Raw genomic sequence first — 21,298 nt, 5'->3', positions numbered from 1 at the left:
TTTGCTAGGTTGAGGTGACTGTAGGAAACATTTTTCTGTGATCTGTCCTTTTTTTGACACTTACAGTTTGTAGCTTTGTAGCCCAGTGATTGCAGAGCAAAAGGAGGCAGGTGACTTTGCAAAACTGCTCCTGGCCCATGGTGTTTTTCTGGTACTCGTTCATCCTGCCTTGCAGGTGGGAGTATCAGAGCACATGAGAACAAATCAGAATATGAACAAATAGTTTCTATTACATACCTTTAAGGGAACACAGTACTGTATCATGAATCTGAAAGTGAGTACTGCTTTGCTTAATTGAACATAGTTCACTGTGCACACCCTTACTGTAAAGATAACAAAACATCAAAGTAGAAAGTTAGCTCAAATTTCTTGTACCTTGCATAGTATGTGTGATTGTTGTTTCTCCTCCTTTAAAATGCACCCATTCCAGTCATGTTTGAGCATTTTGATGTGAGAGGGAGAACTGCTTCTGGGATTTGAATTTTGCCTGCATGTGACAGCAGTACATTTAAACTGCTTTTAATAGTGTAGCAGTGTCACCAAAGTGCAGCAGCAAGTCGTAAATGAGTGATAAGCTGGTTCTGATAGTGTGATAAACAGGTAAATTGGGTTCACTGTCCCATTCTATTCTTGTTTCTCCTGCTTACTTAGCAGTTGAAAAGCAGGCTTGCTGCACGGGTGGACACGAGTTGGCTTTCTGGAGTTAGCACTGTGCACTCTCAGGTGTGTGTGGCTGGTCTGTGGGGACAAGTGTGTAAGCGGTGCTGGCTGCTGGGAGAAACTTGGACTTTAAACAGCTTTTTAATATGGCATTGATGTGAGCAGTATAAGCCTGTGATTGCGGTAGGGCCTCTCTTCCTTCTTAGGGACTGGGGTGGGCTTATTTGGTATGAATGTTTGAAAGTTTAAATGAACTCTGATGGAAGGAGACAGAGTTAGTAATTGCATTGTTCTCCTTCCTTTCATTAGGATCTTTCAAGTTAAATAATTTATCAAGTCATAAACAAGAAGAATATTTCCCAGGCAGAACTCACAGTGTGTATGAAAGTAGAGGACTTACCTTCTGTCTCTCTTGTGTCAGAAACCTCTGTTTTAAGCCCCAGGTGAGGCTTGCCTGGCTTCATGTTGGGTGACTTGCCACACACAGAGCCATTTATGTAGTGACAAAGGTCTGTGCTGTGAGTTTTCAGCTTCAGTCAGTCTTCAGAGATTTTTTTTCCTGAGCGCACGTTATTCATCAGACTCATCTGATGCAGCTCATCAGCCTGCAGGGAGTGTGTTAGTCTTGGCTCTGCCCAGACAGCATGGGGTGTAATTTATTGGCATGTGGATTGTTTGTTTATGTGCTAGTATTTACTACACTAACAACAGTAGTAATATACTAGTGGTGTATAAAGAACCCTCCTGCTAGCCTGGCTCTATGAAGATGGGCAGAAAGGCTTGTTAGCTGACCTGCTGTATCATTCTGTTCTGATTTAATGGTGACACTACTGGTGATATTTGCAGAAGTGATCTAGTACACTTTTTGTTTTTTGACTCTATCTCCTACCTATTGTGCAGGTTCAGAAAGGGTCAGACTTGCAAGCATTGCAGGGATTTGTTGCCTGTAGCTTTTGTTGCAATCCAAACATGTCTGCTAATGGGAAAATTCAGCTAACATAAATTGAACTACTACTGATAGTGATAGTTACTTTTACTTCTTTTTAAGCTCTTATGAAAAAAAAAAAACAAAACAACTTAGTGGTGTTTGGCTTTGAGTGAGAGCTTTTTGAGGAAAGGGAATCATCAGGCTGAGGAATTACTGGTCCCTCGCTATAGGAAATAGATACCTTTAACTACTTCTTGGGTTTTAGCTGTTTGGAAAGATACCTCAAGTTGTAATTACAGAATGTATGAAGTGCATGCTTTTGGTTGCACTTCAAAATCAAAGGCTTTTAGAAATGTGTATTTTAAATTATGAGGTTGCAAAGTGCACAGCTGGTCTGTATATCTAACTGTTCCAGTAGACCAATACAAGCAAGCAAACCAAAAACCATGTGGTAGTATTTTACAGGAGATGTTGGGAAGTACTGGTGTGTTTCAAGGTAATTAGTTATCACTAGAGGTGAAGTCTTTTTGTCATTATAAAATGAAACAGCTATCACCCATCTCTGTTCTTCCCACTTATGTTTTTTTCTGCACAAAATATTTTCTCTCCTACTTGATCTTGTTCTTTTATTAGTGCTTCCTTTCAACTCAGTTGAGGTAGCAGGTTCTCCTCATGGGTTGTTTGGGTTTGTGTTTTTGTTTGGTTCCCACGCCCCCCCCCCCCCCCCAACTCATTGCCCAGGAGAGAAGAAGCAGCAGACTCACATATTGCTTGCTTACAGAGATAGGAATGAGGGATAATATGCAGATACTTTCCAGGGAAGGAGCAGAAGCCTTTTTCCACAGTTAGTGGTGCAGCTAGATTGTTTTTATGTACAGTGTGATTAAACACAATCAATGGGAAGAGTACTTCTCAAAATGATCTTTCCAGTTGGCATTTGATGGTTTTGCTGAAACTGCTTTAGAAATGGAGCAGGACTGAGTGTGAATACGGCACGAGTTTAAAAGCCCGTGATTCAATTGCAGAGTTGTACTTGCTTATTATAGGACTAATTGTAGTTGTATTGCTTAGTTGTAGGAATAATTCAAGCATCTGATTTGTAAAGTTCAGTAGGACTTTTTTCCTCCTCTTAAAAGACAAGTTTCTGTCGAAAACCACCTGGTGCATCTGAATGTATTTTATGAAGACAAAGCACGCATTGCAGTTTATGAACAAACAGAAAAATGCCCACTTCTGCCTTGATAGGAATAAAGAATCTCTCAGGCTATAGGAATAAAGAGTCTCTCAGGCTACTTCTTGACTAAAGAGTTTGTTTAGGAGTCTTAATTAGAAATCACTTGAATCAGTTTCAAAGTAGCTTTCATCCTGACTGAAGCAAAGGTTCTATAAAAATGAAAAGATGGAAGTAAGAGTTTCAATAATTGAAAAGAACTGGCCACACTGCTGCTTTCTCCTGTGCTTAAGTAGGTCTCTGCTACACCTTGGTGGTTCCATAAGGCGGTGCTGATTTAGTGCCTTTCATGATGCAGTTACACTCCTGAGTTAATGTAAATCCAGGATGTAAGTAAATATCCCCCCCCCCCCCCCCCCATTTAATTGGAGGGATTTGGGAGGATGAGCCTTAATTGTAAGGAAGTGAGGACTTTGCTATATGCATTCAAATATTTACATGAGAGAGAAACAATAGATGTTGTAAGGTAAATTTAGTGGCATCTTCTTTTACTTCACAGCATTTGAAGAAATTTGCATAATCAGTCCACCATAAACTGAACAACTTCACTCCATTCAGAGAAGTGTTTTCAAACTTGGTATCAGAGCAATTAGATTAGTCCTGAAAGATGTTAGTCCTTAGAACAGGATCTGGGGGCCTGAATCATTGCCATATTTGTGAAAATTTTGCCCTCCCTAAGTCCTAAAAGGCAATTCTGTGAATTACTCAGCAGAAGACAAATGCTGGTCAGAAAGGTCAAGCTGTTCTTAAGTAAATACCAAAGATACTCAAATACCACTTGCTTGCAGGAGGTGGTCTTCTGGATTTAGATTTAAGGTGTTTATTTCAATGGCCTCTTTTCACCCCTTGCTATCTGGGTAGACATGACTGCTGCTTCTTTCCCCAAGAAGTCCTCCTTGGGCTCCCCACCACACTTGGGAGAAGGTGGCTGATTAGCTGAACTGATGAAGGTGGTGGGATTTAATTTGGCTAACCTTGTCTTAGATGGATTAGGGAAGCTTGTGTAATCCTGTTATAACAGACCTTGTTGCCAGGAAGATGGGGACTGCTAACAAATACCTGGGCTGCAGTAGAAGGGGACAGAAATAAATCTCACTTGCCTAGCTCTCTGCAAAGTGAAATACTGCATTTGTGTCTTAGGAAACTAATGCAGCTGATACTCTGATTCTTAGTGATGTCTTGTATCATATAGCAGTAGAATACCTGTTTGGGGTTTTTTGTGCTGGTCTGTTGTTAACTAAAGTGTGTAAAAGTGGTCTGCAAAGCTGTTTTTCAAACAGATAAACTGAGCTGAAGAAAAATGTGTGATACCAAAACCCCAGCTCCTTGAGCTTTCCTGGATTTGTCAGGTTACTAATACAGACATCTTTGGGGATGTTTTACTTGAAAGCTTCTGTAAGGCATACGTGGCTGAAAATATGGTTGCTGTGTGACCTGTAATATACTGATATGGTTCAGTAACTAAGGATACAAAAAGTGATGGTCAGAGTGTATGAGGCTTTTGAAAATTACTTGGTTTATTATGCAGTGTTCTGGTTTCTTCAGAGGACCGATGTGTCAGTCACCATAAAACTTAACTGCCTATTAAATCACCAGCAGAGGCAGTTAAGTGGTTTGTTTTCAGTAGTTTTGTTTTCAATATTAAAAGAATTTGTCTGCTACAGAGGCCTAGGTGGTAGGAAGAGGACCTCAGCAGAAGCAGTATCTTTGCAGTTGCCTTCAGTAATGTTTGGCTTTGCTTGAGTTTGTAGGTGGGAAAATAATTTGTGATCTTTACAGTATCTGCTCTTGTTCCTGCTTGGTTATTCAACACATGTAGATAGTAATCTACAAAACATTTTATTGCACTTATGGGAAATTGCTGAAATTGGAAGTTAATTTGGGAAGCCGTTGGGTTCCCCATTTTGTAAATTGTCAGTGTTGCTTTAAAATCAGTATTTAAAAACAAATACATGCAATTGTGAGAGGGAGCATTTGGTGTGCTCTGTCTTTCCTTTACCTTAGTTGCAGTGTTGTTCCAAACCACTTCAGGACCCAATAGGTTGCATCTGGGAAAGGGAAAGGTTTCGTTTGATTGATGAAACTTCTTGCCATGATTAACCTTTTTTTTTTTTCACAGTGGCAAAACCAGTACCATCTTTGTTCCTTGTTAAAACACTTTGGAAAGCTTCAAACTGAAGTTTATTCTTTCTTCTGTGCACTGCTAGTGTTCTTCACAGGAGTGGAGGGATGCATTGATGCAGTTAGGACTCTCAGTATTGATGCTTTCAAGAAGCTAAAATATCTCTGGTTTCTCCTCACCATTCTTCTCCAAAGGCAATTATAAACTTGAAATTCTACAATATTTCTCTTGTTGCCTTTGATTTTTGTCTTTTCAAGAGGAGACTTAAAAAATGGTAGGGGCAACTAAACATCATCCTGTAGGAATTACTCATGCAAAGAAAAAAAGACTTAGTGCTACAGGGATACACTGCAAATATCCAAGTGTGTGGATGTAAGATCAATAAATTCTTAGATCAAACAGTGATTGCTCTTAAAGCATGGAGTTTGGGAAGGCAAAAGTTATCTGTGTATTCATGGCTTACTTCTGCCCACCATCCACAGAGCTTCTAAATAATTTAGATTTTCAGGATTCTGAAAACAAAGCTTCCTTCAGAACATCCTGCCAAAGAATAAACTGTAGTGGGTGACCACTGTATCATTTTTTTGCCTATGGTTAAAATCAGTTGTTTTAAATCATCTTCACACTATCACAAATGTCATTTCATGTGTAGAGCAATATATATGCCCAAGGTAATGGAAGCTCTTTGGAATGGATGAGCAGAATTTTTAACCCAGTCATTTTTAACATTTGGAGTATAACCTGTGGGTGACACCCCAGTGAAAAAAATGAGAATGTGCATGCCTGCATGCTTTATCCTGTGCAAGGAAGAGTGAAGAGCCAGAGGAGAGTGGAAGTATAACACAATTCCAGAATGACAAAAGATGGAATATTTTCAATTACAGCTTACTACTGTGATTAGTACAATACTGCGTGTTTGAATGCAAAGGCAACACTTAGCTGCTGCCCTGTGATTGAGCAAAACCAGAGAGAGTTAGCTTTGTCTTGCTGGCTGCTCTGCTTCTCAGCTGCTCAGGGCAGGCAGGGAAGATCCAGTGCATGGTCCCACTTGGGGCAGCTGGTCCCAAATCCCAACACATTGGTAGTGTTGGGCTGGCTTCCTCCAGGCTGACAAATTATGTGAGCATGGCAAGTTAGTTGTCAGGGTCCTGGTGGAGAGAAGTGAAATTTACAGTATCTCCAATTACATTTCATAAGGTGACATGCCTCCCAGTATCACCCTGGGTTCCAGTTCTGGACTGGGAGGGGTAGTGAGCTGTGCTTTATGTGTCAGTTAACTGAAGTGTATGGTCAAGTGTATGTGCTGATTCCTGTGTCTGTCTGTGTGCCATGTGTATAAAACAGAAATAACACTTTGTTCCTATACAGTTATTTTTAAACTGATTGCCAGAGGTGTGCTAAGATGCATACTCCTGAATAACAACGTCTTGAATATATGTAAACTAGCTCGAGAAGCCCGAGTTGCATGTTTATAGCTCACAAGTTGTACTACAAAGTGAAGTAAGGTGTTAAGTCAAGAAAGAAATGGGGTGTAGTGTGCTTTGTACAAAAGCTACAGCTTTTCACCTAAACATCCTGAGTCTAGCAGACTTGCCTTCCTGTGGTGCTCTTCAGTGATGTTATGGTGGGAAGGCCTTCCTGTGATTACAACTTTTGCAACCATAATTTATTTTTAATGGCACATAACTACTTGTCAGGCAAACAAAAAGCCACTGTAATGCTCTAAATTTAATGGCTTCCCTTCTCTGTAATGCTGTTCTGTCTGTGCAGTTCTGAAGGAATCAGCTTACCAGGCTTAAAAACAAGGTGTGATGCATCTAGTACTTTGTTTTAAAGCATACTCGGAGCAAGTGTAAGAGACTGCTTTATCTTCCTTTTCCTCACATTAAGATTTCCTGAAGTACAGGACAAAGACCCTCTGGTTTACTGTGGTTTACTGTAATAAAACCAGTAAAGCTCTCTATGCACCCTAAGTAAGTAACTCTAAAGCCAAATGAATTATCTGTCCATAGTGAAATCAGGGTTATTACAGTGTAATTTTTTTCTAAAAGCAGGTTTCCTTTTAAGAATTTTTATCTAAAATATCTAATGAATGTAATGGCATTCAATTACAAAATAGTGTTATGATGCCAAAAATAACTTCTCAGACTCTTTGATCTTCATTTTGGCTAGAGATAAAAAAATTTCACTGGAGACTCTTGTAAACAGACTCTATTAATGCAAACAAATTGTTTCAAAAAACAGTATAATAGATGTTGATAAAGACAGTGAATAACCTTGAGTTTCGTTTTCAGTACAGCTTAACTCCTCATTAATTGGAGTCATGCCTTGAAATCATATTGTACTGGTCTGAAATCTGCATGTGGATACTTCTGTTTGTCTTGGATTTAATTAACCATTCCTTCATTTCTTGGCATCAGCCATTATTGGTATACATGCTTCCAGGTGTAGTCTTGAGCCTTTTTAGTGTCTGCTTGTCTTCTGCAGGCTGTGACTCTGCAGCACAAGCAGTCCTGGCAGCATGGAGGCTTGCAGCTGATGAGATACAGATAGGTCCATAGTATTTCCAGCTGGTGTGCTCTCTGTAGTCTCTAAGCCTTCATTCACTGAAAAAGTTTAGATTTCATTTTTTTTCTACCTCTTAATTGTTAGTAAGAGTGGATGTGTAATGTGACTTTTCTGTGTGTTTGTATACTGCTTAATTTTTTGCTTTGCCTTAAAGCAAAACCTAAGAATGAGAATTCCATTTAAAGAGATGCAGATGTTATTTAGATAAAGAAATACATCTGGTGCTGACAGCATCATTATTTTATGTGCTTCTGAAGAATGCACCAATTGACATAATTATCTCGATTAAGATTGTCAGTAGAGTTAATAAAGAGAAGTACCCTGAGAACTGCAGTGTTCGTATGGCTTGGACCTCTGTGCACTTTGGGGACCTACTTTCTGATTGCCTTGTTCTTTCAGTGCTCCCTTGTGGGGCAGGGGAACAGTTGACTCCTGTAAAGTGGAAGCCCAGGAGCAGCTGGGCCCACTACTGACAGGCAGTATGGATTTGTGTTGTGCTATACGTGAATTTCTCCCTAGGGGTAGTCCCTTGGTATTATCCCAGCACATTTTGTGCCACTAAGTGCCCTCAGACAACCTGGTGCCACTCCTCATGGCATGCAGTGCATGCATGCACTCTATCTTGCATTACTAAAAACATTGCTCTGACACAAATTTTGTGCCTTGTGGATGTGTAACCAGTCTGTTCCAGCTAGTCCAGAGGAGCAGAGGCAGGAATGGGGCTGTGTTGCCTGATCAATTTTCCACAGTGTAGCCCACAAGGAAAGTGAAGAGTTTGGCAGATGTGATATAAAGCCTTGAGCAGACTCCCAGGTTGTCTTGGAAGCTGGTTCACCAAATTGTCCTTGGAAAATAATTTGTGTTTTCTAGAGTTTGATTATTGTGGCTTTGCCTGTTTTCCTTGTTGTTTTGTGTTTCTGAATGCTAAAATGGACAAGCACGTGGCCACTAAATTTGCAGTTCAGTATGTGTGACTGGCAGTGGGGATGGAGAGTGTATGTGGTTGTTGGAGTGCTTAACTTGTCCTTTATCACATACTTCTCACTTGAACCCAAATTTTTGCAGTGGGAGAATAGCTGTAAGAAGGTTTACATGCCAACATGTTGAATAGCAGTGAAGAGCAGAAGAACAGGAGGTGGCTGACAAGCCAAAGGCAGAGGGGAGTCAGTGCCCATGTAAGGGATGGCAGCAGTGATTTGGAATTTGCACATTAACCTCAGGTTGTAAGCGTCCAAGGAAAAGCAAGAAAGCAGCCACGGCAGTGTAAAAGAAATGCTGAAAGCAGCAGTTACCAGTATTGAGGCTGCTGTGCAGAACATTTTTTTTGTACCTGAGGTGTACGTGAACAGGGCTTTGTGCCAGCGTGGCAGTAAAGGGGGGAAGGTGAGGAGGGAAACACTACCTTGCATTTCTGCAGAAGTTGTTTTTGGAGAGGATTGTCTAAGTTGTCAGTTAAAACATTTGTAAGTATCCCTCTCTAGGCACCAGAGGAGAAGCTTCTCCAAATGTTGATTTAGAACAGCTAATTCAGGTATCTATCTGGATCTCCCCTTGAAGGGACTGTTGTCAGAGGAGGTTTTCTCTCCCCATTATAGAGAGTTATGATGATGTCCGCCACAGGTTGCTAGGCTTTGATGACTATTCCCCTAACCATGTGGGGTTGAAATTCCAATAAATGCTCAGTGAAAAGTAATGTAAATATTATATTCCTCTGCCTCTGAGAGAAAGAAGCTTGTGTTGTTTGTAACACTGCAGTAGTGAAGAACATAATGCAGATGGTTTTGAGTTCTGTCCTTACCCTGGTTCTCTGAAATACAACTTTCATAAATGGTAATGTTTTATTGACACCTGTGTACAACTTCCAGTTATTAACATTTGATTTATTTAAGTTTCTGTGCAGTGGGAAGTATTAGATTCCACATCTCTTCTAAGGGCTTTGCTCTTAATAAATTGCTTTCTGCTGATGGTCCCTCAGAGCTTTAAAGAGAGATGGAGTTGTTCTTGATAACTGGAAACAAGACATTATTAAAAAATAACTAGCTATTACTGTAATGGTCATTGCAGGAAACAGATTACTTTAATTCAGCTACCCTGTGGCTGAAATTAAAGGGTTATGTTTTTTTGTTTTGTTTTTTTTTTAATACAGTTAGTCAGTGATGTGTTGGTATTACATAAGCATAGAAATCTGTGGCACTGTGTGAAGACATTTTTATTTCTAATCACAGGCAATCACAACTTACTGTGAGGAGCACGTATGACATGGTAAACTGTCAAATATGGGTTAACTGTCTGTCAAGCCACCACTTCTGTGTGTGTACTACTTATTTTCCTGTTCTGGAGAGCGAGTGCACATTTAGTTTGTCTTCTCTAAGCAGTAAAAGCAGCAGGTTTTCGAGCTCTAGTACTGGCACAATTACTATCAGCTTTTTAAAAGCTTGGTACTGAGTACAGACTGATGCCTGAAACTCCCTTGCTGGTGCCAAGGAGCTGACTAGGAAGCGTTGGCTGAAAACCTCCTGTTTGAATTTTTGCAAAGTGTGTACTCAGAGCTTACAGCTGCCTTCATAGTTGAAGAGTGAACCCTTTCTGTGTTACCCTGGCATCAAAATACAGAGCATTACTTTCGGTGTGAATTGGTGGCGCTTGGATTTAGATTTACTTGAACACCTGCAGCAAATGCAGTACAACACTGACCTAAGAAACTAGCAGGAAACCAAATGTTGCTAAGTGTTGTGAATCTGGATTTTTTTCAATTGCATCCTACTCTTAACCCCTTAACAATATGGGTAACTAGGAGCTTAAAGAGTGTCTTTGATAAGAGTAGCTGCTATTAAATTCTTCTGTGGGGTTTTTTCTGACTTGCTATTTGTACATTTGTTTTTCTTTATTAGCCTTCATGAAGAAATCATTGACTTCTACAAGTACATGTCTCCCAGACCTGAAGAAGAGAGAATGCGGATGGAAGTGGTGAACAGGATAGAAAACGTTATAAAAGAGCTCTGGCCTAACGCGGATGTGAGTGTGACACTGTTCTATTTGGTAGTATACAAAAGCAACATCTTGTTCCTATTTACTTAGTGAAGTATTGAATAATGAAAATACTGTTTATTTTGACGTGTTAAATAACACCCAAAAGGCTTCTGGTCAAATGAGAGAGGTGATCTGTATTTCCAAAATTATACAAGATATTTCTATCACAGGAACAAAGATAAGCTACACCTGCTGTAGTCAAAGAAAGGGCATAAGGTGTGGCAACATTTACTCTCATTAATATTTACCAAGGTTAATGGAAACATGTGAAACATGCATGCATGTAAAGCATTGTCTTACTCTGGTGTTGGGTTTTTTTTGGCTGAGGGGAAGCAGGCTGCAGCTGAAAACTGAAGTTCTCTTTTCAGTTAGTGACCATCTTTCTTTGCTGGTTTTGCAAACATTAGAGCGCTGTTGTTGCGTCAAGAAAGGATTCTCTGAAGGTTAGAAGGGAACCGAATGGTGACAACAGTCTCACAGGTTATAATCTGGAAAGCACTGTAATAGTGTTTTTCTAATATTTTACAGATCTGCTTGGGAATTGAACTCCTGATCTCAATTGTGTTCAACTTTGACAGACATTTGCTGTAATTTTTCAATTTGAGTTGATCAGTAACCTTTTGGAAATCTGTGTTGGTTTAGTTACTTAGAAGTTTTGAGTACATGCTATGAGAAGGTGGAGTGTCTGGTCCAATGTCCTCAGCTTTAGCTGTAAAGTGATGTTAGTGTTTAAGCTGTTCCTTTTGAGCCATAGATACAGCAAATTCAGATAACACACAGGTAAGACATATTCTGTAAAAATGATACACCAATAAAAGGAAAATCAGGCTTCATTAATCCAAATGTATAGAGCATGTGGAATGCATCTATGCACATTTTTTCCCTGTTCCACTTAGGAAAAGGCTGAAAAAGCAGATGGGGGAGGGAGGTGGTGGTATAAAACTAGGTATCCTAAACTGTTACTTCTATAAATAAAGTTAGCAATTGTGTCATTTGCTCTCTTACTCAAGGGAATGTGCTTAGAAGGAAACATTCCTAGTAAGTGAGAACTGTTCTTGGCATCAGCAAGGCTCTGGCCATAAGAAAGACTTTAATTACGCTGAAACTGTACAACCTAAAACATAATAAAAAAACCCCAAAACATTTTGTGACAAAGTTTTTTGACCAGTTGAATACAAAAGTGTAACTGGGGAACAACTAAGTATTTATACAGTGGGATTTAGAATATACGTGTCATAATGTACTCAGCAGCATGTCTGAGAATTAGGTGGCCTCCTAGCTCTGAAAAGAGGTACCATTGCATACTTCACACACTTCCAGTGACCTCTCTTTAGAGTAACAAACTTTGGGAAATCCTTGTTAATAGTAGAGAAGAAAGGGAGCTTTAAAATTTACTACAGATAAAATGTTTTGTTTTGATGGAGGGATTTTAGTAGCAAGGACTTTCTAAGCTTTTGTGGTTTTCCAAGTTCCACTGTGCATAGCAAGGACATATTTGGACACATAATTAACACTCCTTCAGGAACTTTGGAATTTAATGTGAACAAGCTCGCAGAAATGTAGGCGAAATAGTAACAGTAATATACCAGAGTAGGCGGAGTCTGGTACGGTACTGTGAAGTCTGAAAAGATCTTATGAATGCAAATATATCTCTCTGTCCGTGCAGAATAAAAGCATAATCAACAGTATTGGTACACCACACAGTAATGCTCTAGCCATAGTAGTGCCCTGTACTTGGGATACCTCAAACATGTTCATAACTGCAGAGCTTCAGCAATTTAAATTCTGATTCAGTAAATCAAAACCCTTTAAAGCTTCTGTTCCAATTTCCCCACTTTTCCGGCTTTCCAGATTTGAAGAGAGCAGGACTGAAGTGTGGGTGTGGGTTTCTTTTGTAATAATACACTCCATTCATTATACTCCAAATTATTGTACAACAGCAGATGTTCTCTCATTCCTTTCAGTAAAGGTCATATATGTTGTATCAGTATGTTTATGAGTGGTTTTAGGGTTGTTTATTCCATGAAGGCTCTTTGCTGTTCAGATGAATGCACCATTTTATTTGATAATGTGGAAACATATTTCGGTGTAGAAGCACTTTTCAGATGTTACATGTTGTCCAAATAAATCCTGAACCCAAATGATTTTACGTGTTATTATCCAGGATTAAGAAGGGTGATAATTATTACTACATTCATGGTGTTTTTGTGCTTTAGTCAAGATACAGTACAACACTGATGCTAGTTCCGTGGCATCTCTGGGAGTCTTTTCTAGTTTGAGATGCTACAAACTTTCAATGTTACATTTACTGTCAGCATGTGCTTTTTGTTTGGTGGGGGAGTGAGGGAGTAAAAGAACAGTGAAGCGATACAAAATAGTTAGGAGGCAGCACTCTTAGTGAAGTATCCTTTAGATAAGCCTGTATCTGGAGCTAAACTATAACAATTACTCTGTCACTCCTCCCAAGCAGAGGAGGCAGATGGGGGAAAAGGAAAGAGGATCCGTAGCTTAAAATGAAAATGAGTTTAAGGAAACAAAGCCGGTGCCAATATCAGGTGTATGAAGTTATACTCAGCCCAGCAAAGGTACAGCAGTCACACTAAACAGGAATGCAGCCCTCTGGAACCAGAGAAGGAAGAACCTGAGCAGGCATCTCCCCAAACTTGCCCCTCTATACTGAGTGTGGCATTTATGGTCTGGGATACACCTGTGGCCAACTCAGGTCAGCTGCCCTGGCTGACTCAGAACTGCTAATGGCCCACAGCTCATAGCTGGGTGGGATTCTAGCCTAGCTAAACCAGGGCAAATATCAAGACACTTCCTTACAAAATATCATCCTTTCTCATCTCTCTCTTTTCTTATCCCAAAGGGGAAAAGCATAAAAAGTGGGTCACTTGACATACAAATAGGTGGCAATCAAACTCATGTTTGAGGCTCATTAAAGCAGAATATGTAAGTCTGTAAGGTGGCTCCAGAAAATACATCAGAAGACTGTCTGGTTGAAAAATAGTCCAAATGTGTAGATATTTTCACTTTGAAGTCTCACAAGTGCTGTGCTTTGAGATTTAGTGCATGAGTCTGACCTCCCTGTGAGGTTTGGCTGAGTTAATGAGGATGGTTTCGGACGGCTTACAATGGAAACCTGATTACTTAAACCTCCAGTGCTAGTAATAATAAGATAAACCTGTGGGATCTGAACCTCTCTGAAACTGTTTCTGTGTGTTGTTTAAGCAGAAACAAACAGATTTGTCCTACCTGCTGTGTAATTCAGTCACAAAGGATCATGATGTAATTATTTTTTTAAGTAAGCAAAGCAACAGAGATGTGTTAGAGAATGAGTTTAAAAATGGAAGGGTATGCTTAGATGTAAAAGCAAAAGGGGTTTTTTTATGTTCTATCATTCTTAAGTGCTTTAAAATCTTTTGGGTTCTGGATTTTTGCCAGATTTGGTCATGGTGAAAGTTTTACATTACAAAGAAGGTTTTGCAATAGAAAAGTCAGTGTTATTAAAGTTTCCTGGGTAGTAACACTGAAGATGCGCAGTTTATACAGACATAAATGCCTGAACAGAAAAGAATGCTTCTGTTCCAAATGTGCCTGTCAGCAATACCAAAATCTACCAATGGAGGGTAGCAATAACCAGCAAATTGATAGAACTTGACTTCTCAAGCCTGAACGTTTGTTTTCATGTACCCTGTTCTTGTGTTTCAGGTGCAGATCTTTGGGAGTTTTAAAACTGGTTTATATTTACCTACAAGGTCAGTAATTTTCAGTGTAAATTCTGTATGAGGGATCTGTGGAGCCTGTAGCCTTGTAGTGACACATCTGATACCCCAATACCTCTATTACTCAAGTGCATGCCTGTTAGCTTAAGGAAGTGTTTAAGTTATTAGTACTCTGCAAAGTGTAAAGAAATACAGCAATACATGTTCTACATAGATTTTGCATACATTGGTTAAACATCTGAGTTATTGTGATATCAAAAGAGGCTTATTTTGTGATTTGGCTTCAGTAAATGATGAACTGTAGAAGTAAAGGTAAATTTTATCTCCACAGATGATTAAATTGTTGGTGTTAATTGCTAAATGATAGCACTGAAGAGAAGGGATTACATACAGAATTGGGGTTTTCTTTCTTGGTTTTTTCCCACTTGTCAATGTTTAATTTAGATTTCAGGTTCTGGGTTTCAGAAAGATCTACAGTTTGTTTTTAATTCAGTTACTCTGGTTTGAAATTTACCTTTGTCTAAACTGATACTGAAAAGTTTAGACACACAGTTGCTTAGCTGCAGGATCTCTATTGCTTGCAGGCAATATCTGTTCTCAAGGTGACAACAGAGCTGCTTTTTCTCTCTTAGAGCACATCAGAAAAATGTCTCCTGTTGTTAAGTGTCAGCATCAGTAATGGGTTTAACACTAATTTAGCTTAGAAGAGAAGTGTCCAGCAGCATTTCTTTCTCTCCATGCAGGTTTTGAATGTAGTTTTTGGAACCTGGCTGAATGCTGCCTAGCCTAAATGGTATGCAGCTGAACTTGCTCATGGGCAAGAGATCCTTCCCTGGGATTATTACAAGAAGAGTTTGTGAATCAACAGACTTGCAGAATCTACTAGGGGAGGAAAAAGCATTCCTCGTTTTTTTGGTGTTTTCTGTTGCACAGTTTTCTATCTCACTGAAGCAGCCTGCTGAGGTAGCTTTAGGGTTATATGCTCGCCTCCTTTGTGTCCCCAACCAAGGAAGGGAAATACACAAGTTCGGGAGCAAAGAAGAAAAAGCTTAGAATCTCACAGTAGCCTCCACTGGCTTCTGTTTGGACATGGACCTTGTGAATTTGAGTTTAGCCATTGAATTACGTTGTTGGCTTCCTGTGTAGTCAAATGAATGTATTTGTGCATAGGGAGGAAGCGTAGTGTGCTGCAGACATCTCCTCAAGGAGCTGAGTTAGAGTGAAGTTAATTTGATTGTTTGATCTTATTTAACAGCTTGTTGCCAAAAGTCTATCCCTGCTCCCTGTTCTTGGCACTGCAGGACAGCGGTTTACCTTGTGAACCCTCTGGTGCCCTGATCACTCAGAAACCCAACTTTGAGAATTACCCCAGAACGTTTTTGTTTTTTTTCAGGGGGGGAGAGGAGCAGTTGGTTTCTGCTAGGCAGGTTGATTTGCTGTGAGTTAGACAAACACTAGGCCTAGAGCAAAGGAGGAGACAGGGCTTTGCATCTGAGGGTAGAGAATGAGCAACAGAGCTTTCTCTTTCAGTACAAGGCTGTTAAATGGGCACTACTGATGAATACAGTCCAGAGGAGTCAATGTCTTGCTGATCCTTCTTAGCTGATCGTGTGGCCTGAGGAGACTTATCTTGAGCTTTGCAGCCCAGTTGATTGGTGTATCTGTTCCCACCACTTAGTAACCTGAAGTGTTCTGTGTTTTCCCGTATGTGAGAGTTCATCCTCACCCCTTTCCTCAGAAGACTGAGAATGAATTACTTGGCTAAACTACATTCTGTCTGCCTTATTCTAGTTATTTGTAGATGACAGTTGTTTCAAGTGTATTGCTCTCTTAATTTGAGTAAATCTGTTTTCTTTGCATTTCAGTGATATTGATTTAGTTGTGTTTGGAAAATGGGAGACGTTACCTCTTTGGACCCTGGAAGAAGCTCTTAGAAAGCACAATGTAGCAGACGAAAACTCAGTAAAGGTTTTAGACAAAGCAACTGTAAGTTTGGGGGAAGAGGATATTTCCTTGTTTCAGCTAAATTTCTAATCAAAGGATGAATTTTCACAATGAGAAACTGGTTTATATATGATTTGTAATAGAATCAATAGAACCTTTATTTAGTACGGTTTTTAATACTGAAAAAAGTAATTGGTAGCGCTCCAACAGAAGCATAATTTGTCTGTTGGAGAAAATCATCTGTTTTTCCATGCTGCACGACATACACTTGGTTTTAAGTGAGATTATGCTGGTCATCGTCGTGAATGGATGCAATCAGACTTGTGAGTTTCTGGACTGAGTTTGTATGTAAGTAAATTATGTATTGTTTCTTGCTGCAAGTAAGCAGATGCAATACATTCACACGCAGAAGTAGCAAGTACAGCTTTGTATAATTCTGTAGTTGTATGTCTCGTGCAGGTTAAGAATTCCATTATAACTACCTACGTTTTGCTGACGGGGAGAGTGTTGGGTTTTAAACAGGCATCTAATTGATGGCTGTTACTAGTGGAGAGAGGTAATTCGGAAACCGCTTGGGTGGAGATATGTCAGAGTACTTCCAGTATCTTGTGCTTCTTGCTTGAAGATAATTTTGATGAGGAATCAATGACCTACAATGACATGAGTGTGTCTTAAGACTATCTGTTAATATTTATCCTCATTTCTTAGGCATTTGTCTCCCTCTGGTGTTTGTTTTTCACACTGCAGCTATGCTTCTGCACCAGGAACTGACTAGAAATCTTGTGAAAGGAATCACATGGAAGGCGAAATGTTAAGTTCTGTTAAACAGAACAGTAAATTTAAAATACCATTGATGAGTTAGGAAAGCAAAGTTTATGTAAACAGACTGGCAAAGAAGATGACTTCACAAATAAACAGGAGTCCTTGTTTTCTCTGTCTACCTGCTCTCTACAAATTCATAAAACAGTTTGGTGCATTTAAGTACGAATGAAACCAAATGTGTCTTGAAACTCTGTATTGACTTCATCTGTCTTTCTTTTGCAGGTACCTATTATTAAACTGACAGATTCCTTCACTGAAGTAAAAGTTGATATAAGCTTTAATGTACAGAATGGGGTTAAAGCAGCCCAGCTCATCAAAGATTTTATCAAGGTCAGGCAACGCTATAACAAAACTATAGAGCTGAGTGTTTGGTGAATTAATTTGATATTCTGTTTTCTGTGGCATGCTTGCCATAGATAAACTTTCACTCTTCTCTTTTATTGTCTGATACTACTGTGCAATGTTCTTAGGCCCAGAAGGCATTTACAAAGAAAGCATGGAGAAGTTATGGTGGTACAATGACCAAGGAAATGCACTGATACCTGGTTTAGATCTTCTGCTTTTCTAACTAAACTTCCTTGAACTTAAAATTAGTAATGACCTCACATTTCTGAGAAACCAGAAATAATGTAATATTATCTGACATACAAATACCAATTAAGTAGAATATGTTACATTTAGTGAGCTACTGTTCAGGGATTCACTAGCATCTGTATTACAGGTACATTACAACTATTTTTATTTAGTATTTGGGATCATTTTGTTAGGATTAACACACTTTGGTATTGAAAGTACTGTAGTGTCATTGTATCATTTTCCTTTCATTCCCTTCCCTTATTCAGTGCATTAGACAGTCATAGTAAATGACTTACAAAAGCAGTAGATACTTTTTCTTGGCTTTTCATATTCTGTGTAGGAGATGAAGCACAGTTCAGTGTTCTATTGCTAGCTGCTTTGGTCTTTTTAACCAAACTAATGGATAGCAGAAGAATGAAGTAAAACTCCTTCAGAAAACTCCATAGATTTGAATCACAGAATGTTAGGGGTTAGAAGGGACCACTGAAGATCGTTTAGTCCAACTCCCCTGCTAGAGCAGGATCACCCAGTGTAAGTCACCCAGGAACAGATCTAGGTGGGTTTTGAGTTATTCCAAAGGAGACTCCACGTCTTCTCTGGGCAGCCTGTTGCAGTGTTCTGCCACCCTCAAACTGAAAAACTTCTTCCTTATGTTTATGTGGAATCTCTTGTGTTCCAGTTTGTGTCTATTGCCCCTTGTTCTGCCACTGAACACTGAGAACAGCCTCTTGACACTGACTCTTCAGATATTTCTGAGCGTTAATGAGATCCCCTTCAGTCTCCTCCAGCCTAAACAAACTCAGCTGTCTCAGCCTTTACTCGTAAGGCAGATGTTCCAGTCCCCTAATCATCTTAGTGGCTCTTCTCTGGAGGTTATCTGGTAGATCCTTGTCCTTGTTGAATACAGCAAGCACTTGCAGTTGTAAGGGTTAGAAATCATGTACATCTGCTTTAAAAATGTCATTGAGTTGCAAAGAGCCTTGTAAATAGGGCTCCTGATATGTAAAAAAGGTTTTGAGAAATTATTTTTTCCCCTTAATCTTTAGCCATCAGAGATGCTGTGTTCCACATCTCTTTTCTGTCAGTAAGGAAGTTTTCAACTCTGTATGGATAAAAGGAGTGAAATTGAGCCTCTTTTCCCCTCTCCACTGTGAGGGGGTGTACAGAGTGCAGGCGTAGCCCCAGCCTCTGCTGGTGTCCAAAAGGTCCATGTTACCCCCACACATAGTGCACATCTCTGAGGGAATCCATGCTGACAAACATACTCTAGGACCAGTTCACCAAAGGTATTTGGTACCTTTGAAAATATATCTGAATGTAGTAATTCTGAAGAACTGATTTGAACCTTAGACCATGGAGGTACTCGCAGGACAGGAGTCCGGGACCAAGTTGGTTGTAGCAGGAAGGTTTTATTACAGACATGGGTATCTCCATAGTTCTTCCTTTGCACTTGTGTGAGAAAAGCAGGTATATTTATGCATTCAAACAAAATGAGTCTTGATTTTATGAGGTAATAACTTTTTTGTATTCTTAATATCTGCCATCAGAGTTGAAAAGGTAAAATAACTGCATTGATCACTTGGCTTCTCCCCGATACTAAAAATAAGAAGTTAGAATTGTGCTTAGCTTTGAGACTTGCTGTACAGATAGCTTCACTATGCTGCCCTAGCATCAGTTATATATATACATCACAGTGTCCTGACACATTTGTTTTTCTCTTCCAGAAATATCCTGTATTACCCTATCTAGTTTTAGTATTGAAACAGTTCCTGTTGCAGAGGGACCTTAATGAAGTATTTACAGGTGGAATCGGTTCTTATAGTCTTTTTTTAATGGCTGTCAGTTTCCTTCAGGTAAGTTTCCTGACATGTGTTGATGCCATTGGTGCACGTTAAGAAGGAATTGAATTATTTAACCTCTCCTGTTTGTGGTCTCGTGTCCCTTTTTGGTTTAAAAATAGACATATCCCATCTGTCTTCTGTTCTTTCTGCCATGCTGGTGCTTTTCCTATTAGAGATGTTTGGAACATCTGTTGGTTTATCAATACCAGGCACATGCCATTCATGGTAAAATAACTGGACTATTGTCTAACTTATTTGGAGCAAGCTGCATAGGTTAGTGTTAGATGCAGCTATCCTTTATAACATTGGTTTTCCAGGTCATACACCCTGTATGTACTTTAATGCATGCAACAGCGTTTTGGTTGTTTGTCTAGGTTTTCAAGCTGATGCCCAATAAACGTGTTTAGTAGCTTTCTGTTAAACCTTAGAGAACAAAATATGTGAACTAAATCTGTATTGTTTTGCCTGGGGAAGAAAAACATTGTAGAAATACAAAGTAGCCAAGTTCTGGCTTAATCTTGTTCTTGCAGTAAACGTTGCTGTGTAACTCTACTTTCACTGATTGTATTTACTTCTATACCTGAGTCTTGGACTGAAGCTCAGTGTTTGCTGAGTGCTATTGCTGTTGGCTTCTGAGCACAAAAGTAAAGAAGGCAACAGGCAAATCTTTTTGAAGGAACCCAAAAGCTCTCCCAGCCTCAATTTTTTCTTATATTGGCTTATGTATATTCTTACATTGAGCATTACCATTTGCTCCTGCAATAGAAGAAGTCAGGTTTTGTATCTGTTACAATTATGACTTGTTTTCTTTTGCATAATCTCTCAGGCTGCATACTTAACAGAGGCGATTTTTTTATAGAGCTGTGCATGTTAGAAGCTTTTATTTTTATTGCAAACCCAGGTTTGCTTTTTCAGAAGAACCTTGCCCTTAGCGTGAGAGTTCACTTATTGAACTGAAGCTTCAAATAGAAAAACATTAATATATGACAGCCTTACTTTTAAGAGGTAATTAGTTTATAAAACTTTTGAGAGCATCTTGTTTTAAGGATGTCAAATTGCTTTATGGAGGGGAAATACTATCTTTAGATGTTTGCCATATACTTTACGTTTTACTGTGATTTATTACTGTATTTAGACATGTTTGCCATGGAAAAGACAAGACACTTGAGAGTTGCAGTCCTAAGAAAGTTGTTTTTTCTCTCTTCTTAATAGCTGCATCCCAGGGAAGATGCCTGTGTGCCCAATGCCAACTATGGTGTTCTTTTAATAGAATTTTTTGAATTATATGGACGTCACTTCAATTATCTGAAGACTGGAATCCGAATAAAGGATGGTGGCTCTTACGTTGCCAAGGATGAAGTGCAAAAAAGCATGCTGGATGGCTACAGACCATCAATGCTGTACATTGAAGATCCTTTACAGCCAGGTATCCTCATAAACCAAGATTTAACACACTGACTAATAAAAAGAATCAGACGAGTGCTTAATCCAGAGGAGTTAAAGAACAGTATAGAGTGACCACCAAACCTCAAACTTCATTCATGTCAATGAACACAAGGTGCACTCAGAACCCAATGATTTTCTTTAAGGTGTCCCTACCAAAAGTTATCTTGTCCCCCAAGAGCATGCTTCTACTGCAGTCAGGAGGTGGTGCATGAGGAGGTACCCCAAACAATTGTCACATGCTCTGCGGTGACAGCAGTAAAGGTACAGCAAGGTGGGCCTGAGTACAGGCTAGATGAACCTGTCTGGTCCTTCTCAGGCTTGTGCTTCCCTGTATCCCAGCTGCACTTCTTGACATGTGTGAACTTGTATACACTATCCTGTTCAGTTCTGTAAAGTCACTTCCAT

At 39.4% G+C, this 21,298-nt stretch overlaps 1 protein-coding gene across 1 annotated transcript in view; it reads left to right on the top strand.

Moving 5' to 3' along the window:
* Window positions 1–21,298, top strand: part of TENT4B (terminal nucleotidyltransferase 4B) — a 43,107-nt gene that overhangs the window by 14,829 nt on the left and 6,980 nt on the right. The window contains exons 2-7 of the mRNA XM_068150556.1: window positions 10,401–10,524; window positions 14,251–14,297; window positions 16,130–16,250; window positions 17,253–17,360; window positions 19,331–19,459; window positions 20,660–20,873. Coding sequence (XP_068006657.1) covers window positions 10,401–10,524; window positions 14,251–14,297; window positions 16,130–16,250; window positions 17,253–17,360; window positions 19,331–19,459; window positions 20,660–20,873 — 743 coding nt within the window. The remainder of the gene's footprint in view (window positions 1–10,400; window positions 10,525–14,250; window positions 14,298–16,129; window positions 16,251–17,252; window positions 17,361–19,330; window positions 19,460–20,659; window positions 20,874–21,298) is intronic.

Source organism: Melanerpes formicivorus, unplaced genomic scaffold (assembly GCF_026170545.1).
Source record: "Melanerpes formicivorus ecotype bairdi unplaced genomic scaffold, bMelFor1.0.p_v2 SCAF_20, whole genome shotgun sequence".
NCBI lineage: Eukaryota > Metazoa > Chordata > Aves > Piciformes > Picidae > Melanerpes > Melanerpes formicivorus.
Note: the sequence above shows the minus strand (reverse complement) of the source record. Positions and strands in the feature narration are given on the sequence as shown.